Below are 6,000 nucleotides of genomic sequence, written 5' to 3'. Positions count from 1 at the left end.
AAGCAACTGAAATCATGGTATTATATAGGAAAGTGTTAGGCAACCAACTCCACTAGAATATTTTTCTTAAAATATATGCCAGACACTGTTGCAAATACCCTATTGCAACCATGGGCAGCTCCCAAAGAGTGAATACCACATCATAGAGCAGATTCCAATCAGAATTATGTACTTCCATCCATTTGCTGTCTAAATGCATAATCAGGCTGCCATTTTTAGTGACTTTCTTTTACAAGAGCAATGCTTTGGGAGTCCAGTCCAAATAGAGTGATTATAACTGCTTGGGAGGCCCCAGACTAATGACTTCCACTATTATATCCAACACTGTCAGAAAGGGGGGAAAAGACAAGTTAAAAAAACTACCATTTTATTTTTTTTTTTCTTCTTCAGTTACATAATTTTAAACAGGGATTTATTTCATTATTCTGACATTCAGGCAATGTTGACTTCATTAGTTTAGAAGGGGAAAAGCATACAAATGCAAAACATTGGCTTAACCTGAACATACCTGCTTTACTTATTATTGACCAGTGTGTGTTGCCAGAAGGAAATGTTCCTCGGCATTAAAATTGAGCACTTAAAAATATTGCTAAAAAGCAAAATGTCTAGATACTGGTTTTTGCAGCCAATTGACAGATTTTATAATTTTTTTATATTTAAGTCCATAATTGGATTAATATACACATCTTGTTGTGTGTGAGGAGTTCAGATCATATAAACACTGTACAGGCCAAACATCCCTTGAGAAATTGAACTAAACTGTATGATAAGAAATACAACACTGCATGTATTTACAAATATTATGGAGTGACAAATTTGGTCAAATACTGCAAAGAAAGACAGGTTTTCACATTAGAATGGTCAAGTCAACCTACTTTTTCAACTCAAATCAAAATAAAGAACATTATGTAACTGTCCATGAGTTTAAGACAATCAGTAATACAAACAGGTTGAGTGGAAACTGTTGACCCAGTTATACAGTATATACTTTTGTAGGCCAAGTTCAGGTTTTTAACACAAAAATTTAACAAGAACATTAACAGCAACAGTGACAATGACCAGATTACACATTTTTGTGTTCATGTGAGCACATAATTCATCAAAACAATGCACTGCAGTTTTGGCAGTTAAGAAAAAATAAATTATAAAAAACAACTAAAATTCCCATAAATGCAATAATGAATTCAAAGGTGTGCATTTATCTATTTTAATACACATTTTGAATGTTACCACAAAACAGATTTAAAAATAAATAGGTATGCCAGAAGGCATATGTTGGCAGAAAAAAAAAATAAGTTAGCTCTAGAAGGCTTTTTTAAAAATTGTAAGAATTAATCTGAGTTTTGGTCAACAAGTCTGTCTAGCCACTTCCGTCCTTTTATTCCATCTCTCCAAGTACTTGCAGCTAAATATGACAAAAGCATACCTCTGTCATTATGGCTTTAAATGAAGCAGACTTGAAAAAATGGAATGGGCTGCCTTTTCTACAGAACAGCTGGTTTATAGATATTGCAGGCACTTCAAAGGACTGTCGGGGAAAAGTACCTGAACCATCCTTTCCCTAATATCTTACATCAGTTGCAATATTACACAGAAATTTAAGAAGGTTCCAGAAAACCACAGCGAAGTTTTAGGTACTACAGTCTAGTACACAGAGAAGGCATATAAGTTCAACCCATTTCCATTGCCCTTTAAAAAAAAAAAAAAAAAAAAATCAATGAGTAAAATAATTTACCAACAAGATCTAACAGTTACATGGCACATCCAAATTTTCAGTTTAAGGAGGATGTTGTCATTCAGCAGTAGCCTGAATGGGAATTGTAGGCTTTAATTCCCATTCCACTTTAAGCAGATTCACATTTAATTCTTCTTAGTGTATTTTATAACCCTTAAATATCTTCTCTTTTGAAGGTATTTCATCTTCTTGTCTAATGTAACCAGAAGCACAACTTATATTATACAAACATTTGTATTTTTGTACAAGCATTGCTGCCATTTCTACTATACTGCAACTCCATTAGAGCCACAACAAAAGCACATTTTCAAACTCAGAGTTGACTGATGATATCTTTTTGTTCATTAGCAATTACAGCATAGACCATTGCCATTAGCTGAATCCATCTAGCTTCTTCCTCAGTATCTCCAGTTAGTGACTGTACCATGATATCATGGAGAGGATTTAATGCTAATACAATACAGTTTGGGACTGCAGTACCATCAGTAATACTGAACAATCAATGCAGATGTCACAGACAATAAGAAATCTTAAGGTAAGACTTTTTATTATTTTTAAATGCTTGGGCAACTATACTTTTCTTTTTCATTCACTTGAAAAGACTGCTTTCAACATGCTGCTATAGAAATCATCAAAAACCAGATTTATGACATATCTGATCTTCAGCTAAGATACTGCTAATTGCTTTCTAGGACAGAAGAAATGCTTTTGAAGTTTAGTTTTGCTGAAGATAGAGCAGTGTTCATTTGTACCATTTCACTAGTCCATTTACTGATGGTCAAAGAAGCACTCACGTTTCATAAAACTTTAAAGCTTCCAGAAGAGATGGATGAAAAATAAAATACAAATGAAGGACAACCAAACCAAAGCATGGAGGCATGACATTTCTGTTTAAGATGGAGTCTTTGAAAATAATTTGTGGTCATTACAGAAATGATTTTTTTTTTTTTTTTAATCACAAGACAGCAGATGAACAAGAAAGTAATTCCCCATGTTCTGCCTGCTTCCAGAGTCATTTGTGGCGTTGAATGGTTTTCCTTTTCCTTCGCTTGAAAAAACAACAGCACCTGCAAGTGTGACAGGAAATACGAGATTTAACAAAAAAAAGGAAGCACAAAAATAAATCATATCTAATGCCATACTTGTTTAATTTAAAATATGCAGTTAAAACTCTTATAAAGTTATATACTACTGCAAGGTACATATTAATCTCCATTGAGGGTGACTGAGGGTGACTGCCCGGGGGGTGAGAGGGAAATCAATCTAAGTACGTCGACTTCAGCTACGTTATTCACTGCGTGGTGTCTTCACTGCGGTGAGTCGACTGCTGCCACTCCCCGTCGACTCTGCCTGCGCTTCTCGCCGAGCTGGAGTACAGGAGTTGACGGGAGAGTGCTCGGGGGTCGATTTATCATGTCTAGACTAGACGCGATAAATCGAACCCCGCTAGTAGATCGCTGCCCACCGATCCGGAGCGTAGTGAAGACATACCCTGATATATTACTGAAGCCAAAATTACAGCAGAATTATTTCTAACTCTTTTCACCCTTTCTTTGGAGACAGTCAAATAAGTTATATAATAGACAAGAGAGTTACAAATAAAAGTGACCATTATAGTTTCATGCCAAGACAGAACAGTCGTGTTAGTTTGAGAGTTATAATAAAGCATTATGTATGGAGGATGAAAGGTGTATTTTTGGAAATAAAAGTGTTTTGATCTCCCGTGTATTACTTTTCATTAAGTGCTAGTATGACAAACAGGAGTGTAAATGTATTTTAAATATTTATTTAGAATACTGACCACTACACTAAAATTCACTAATATTGCTGTTGCTGCCCAACATAATTTAAAAGGCACCCTTTAAGCACTCAGAGTTTGGGAAAGGATTTGTTGGGTTTTTTTGAAATGTCTCAAACCAAACCAATGTTTAACAATAATTTTAAAATTCAGATTCTGATTCAGTGCCGTGAAGAAACATCAACGAAGCTAGAATCTGAACTCAAAGTAGACTGGTACAGTATACTGGTATCCTTTCGTCTGCTTCCTTATATACTGAGGGAAAATGTGAAGCTGACAAAAATTTGTCAATTGCAATGTACTGACAGAGTGGAGAGTCAGGTAGGAGCAAAGGGGATAGGAGTATGAGAAGAGCAAACAAATACAGATGAATGAAAAAAATGAGGGAAAATAAAAAAAAAGGAGAAACACAAGACACAGAAGAAAGGAGATGTGTTTTTAAAAATCAAAGACTAAACAAGAGAAAAAATACTGGGAGAAGACAACAAAAAGAGGACCGAAGGAACAGACAGTTGGAAGAAACGACACTTGTGGCATTTTCCTTGCTATGTTAGCATAAAGGAATTTAGCCCTCTCTCTAAAACTCCAAGATAAAACCTGCTGAGACTTCCTGGAGATCTGCTCTAAGGTTAAAATGAACAATGGAGAAAATATCCATATTATCTTTTTTATTTATTATAATTTCAGAAGTGAATGGGGCAAACTTTATTTTAGAATATAGGATAGCTGGCCCAGGACAGATTCTGTGATTTGTTGGTAGTGCTCTATAGTACTGTGCTGCACACTAGGTAAGGATTGCTATCCATAGCCTCTCCTTCTCGAGGTGAGAAGTGCTGTGGAAGTGACATTCTACAGCTACTGCAGTGAAGAGGATCGGTGTGCTTTCAGTATCTCAGCAGTCCTTCAGCTCATCAAGCATCAGCATTAGTTATGTTCCAGAAGGAATCCTGCCTGCTTGGTTGAGATGTGGATTTTGAAAGGGAGAAAAAATAAGGGTCATTAGTGTTCCAAGAGAGATGAGGAATCCATCCATAGTGAGAGGAGGGAGGGAGAATCGCTCTCTCAAAATATTATCAAAGGGCAATCTGTAGCTCAATCACAAACAGAACTGGGGGACAGACTCAGACCAAGGATGGTCAGAGTTATGTGACTTTCAGTAGAAAAAAACATTAGTTATTAATAATGAGGAAACCCACAATTAGAAGACCACAGAAGAATCTATATAGATTAAAGAATTATTTTCAAGATATAGGTACCAGCAATATAATGTTATTTATATAGTCCTTATGAAAAAATAGAACATAGCAGATATTGAAGAGTAACAAATGCACCTAAAATCTGTCCATAAATCCTTAGATTTTTTTTGGTCATCCATGTACGAATGGCCAAGCTATGACCACTACAGTTTATGCTTAGGTTCTGAACCTGAAACCACATCTGCAGAAATTGGTTCACTGCCAACTCCTCATTCACTGAATCCCTTTGCAAGCTTTCATTCACCATTCACTACTAGCTATCACACCTTTGGAGGCATGGCACAATCACTCATCAATGCACTGTTTGACAAAACACGTGGCATAATACCAGGACATTTAATCTTAGGGTTCTGGTGATATGCCACTTGGGCTCCTGCCTCCATTTATTATGTTTCCAGCTCTCAGAAGGATTTCACCTTGTATTATAGATTCACTTAGGGCTTGTCTACACAAACATTTAGTTTGTGGCAAACTGAGGCATGTATCTACCCCACACTAGCCTGCCATGGACTAACTGTCCGTGTGGACCATGCTGAAGCACATTAACAGTTTGTTAATGTGCTCTGATCTAGGGACGTTGGTTCTGCATGCTTCCTTCCCTATCGGGTTTCAGTCTTTCCTTAGTTGTGATCTATACATTATGCGTGTACTGCTTTACTAGTTCCTGCTCTTATTAGTTTGCTCCTTCCATGCCAACTACATGTGGACTTTGCACAACTGCCAATGCAACTGGCACTGGGCATGCAGAAAAATTCCATCCTTAACCAATCCAGACAGTATCTCCCATCAACTCCATGAACCTCATGAACTTTGAAGTATTACTATTTCAAAGATCTCTTCTATTAATGGATATTGATCTTAATTCTAACAGGGTATCCCAATTAAGAGGATTTCTCTATAAAATGCTGAAGTCATAAAGCTATTGGTAAGGGGAAATAAATCCTTGAATTTTAATATGTATTAATAAAGTTTTTTGTTGGAGGAACATAAATATACATTCAAAATCATTAAACTGCCTTGGAAGCTCTGACATTACAAATATACATTAACATCTGAAGTGTTGGAACTCTCAAAGCCTCTAATTTTAATAAATGTCATTTAAATATATCTAAATTTATGTAAGAAAATGTAGACATCTATTTTAAAATCTCCCAACATAAAAGCTCTTATGGCAAGATTTAACATAGAGCTAAATTTATACCTTAATATAC

At 35.9% G+C, this 6,000-nt stretch overlaps 1 protein-coding gene across 13 annotated transcripts in view; it reads right to left on the bottom strand.

The window, feature by feature from the left end:
- Positions 1-350: 350 nt before the first annotated feature.
- Positions 351-6,000, bottom strand: part of CSNK1G3 (casein kinase 1 gamma 3) — a 167,661-nt gene continuing 162,011 nt past the window's right edge. For all 13 annotated transcript variants that reach the window (XM_043547565.1, XM_043547573.1, XM_043547576.1 and 10 more), the window contains one exon: positions 351-2,802. In XM_043547565.1, coding sequence (XP_043403500.1) covers positions 2,748-2,802 — 55 coding nt within the window. In that variant the 3' untranslated portion in view covers positions 351-2,747. The remainder of the gene's footprint in view (positions 2,803-6,000) is intronic.

This window comes from Chelonia mydas, chromosome 5, assembly GCF_015237465.2.
Source record: "Chelonia mydas isolate rCheMyd1 chromosome 5, rCheMyd1.pri.v2, whole genome shotgun sequence".
Taxonomy (NCBI): Eukaryota; Metazoa; Chordata; order Testudines; family Cheloniidae; genus Chelonia; species Chelonia mydas.
This window is presented reverse-complemented; position numbering and strand designations above follow the sequence as displayed.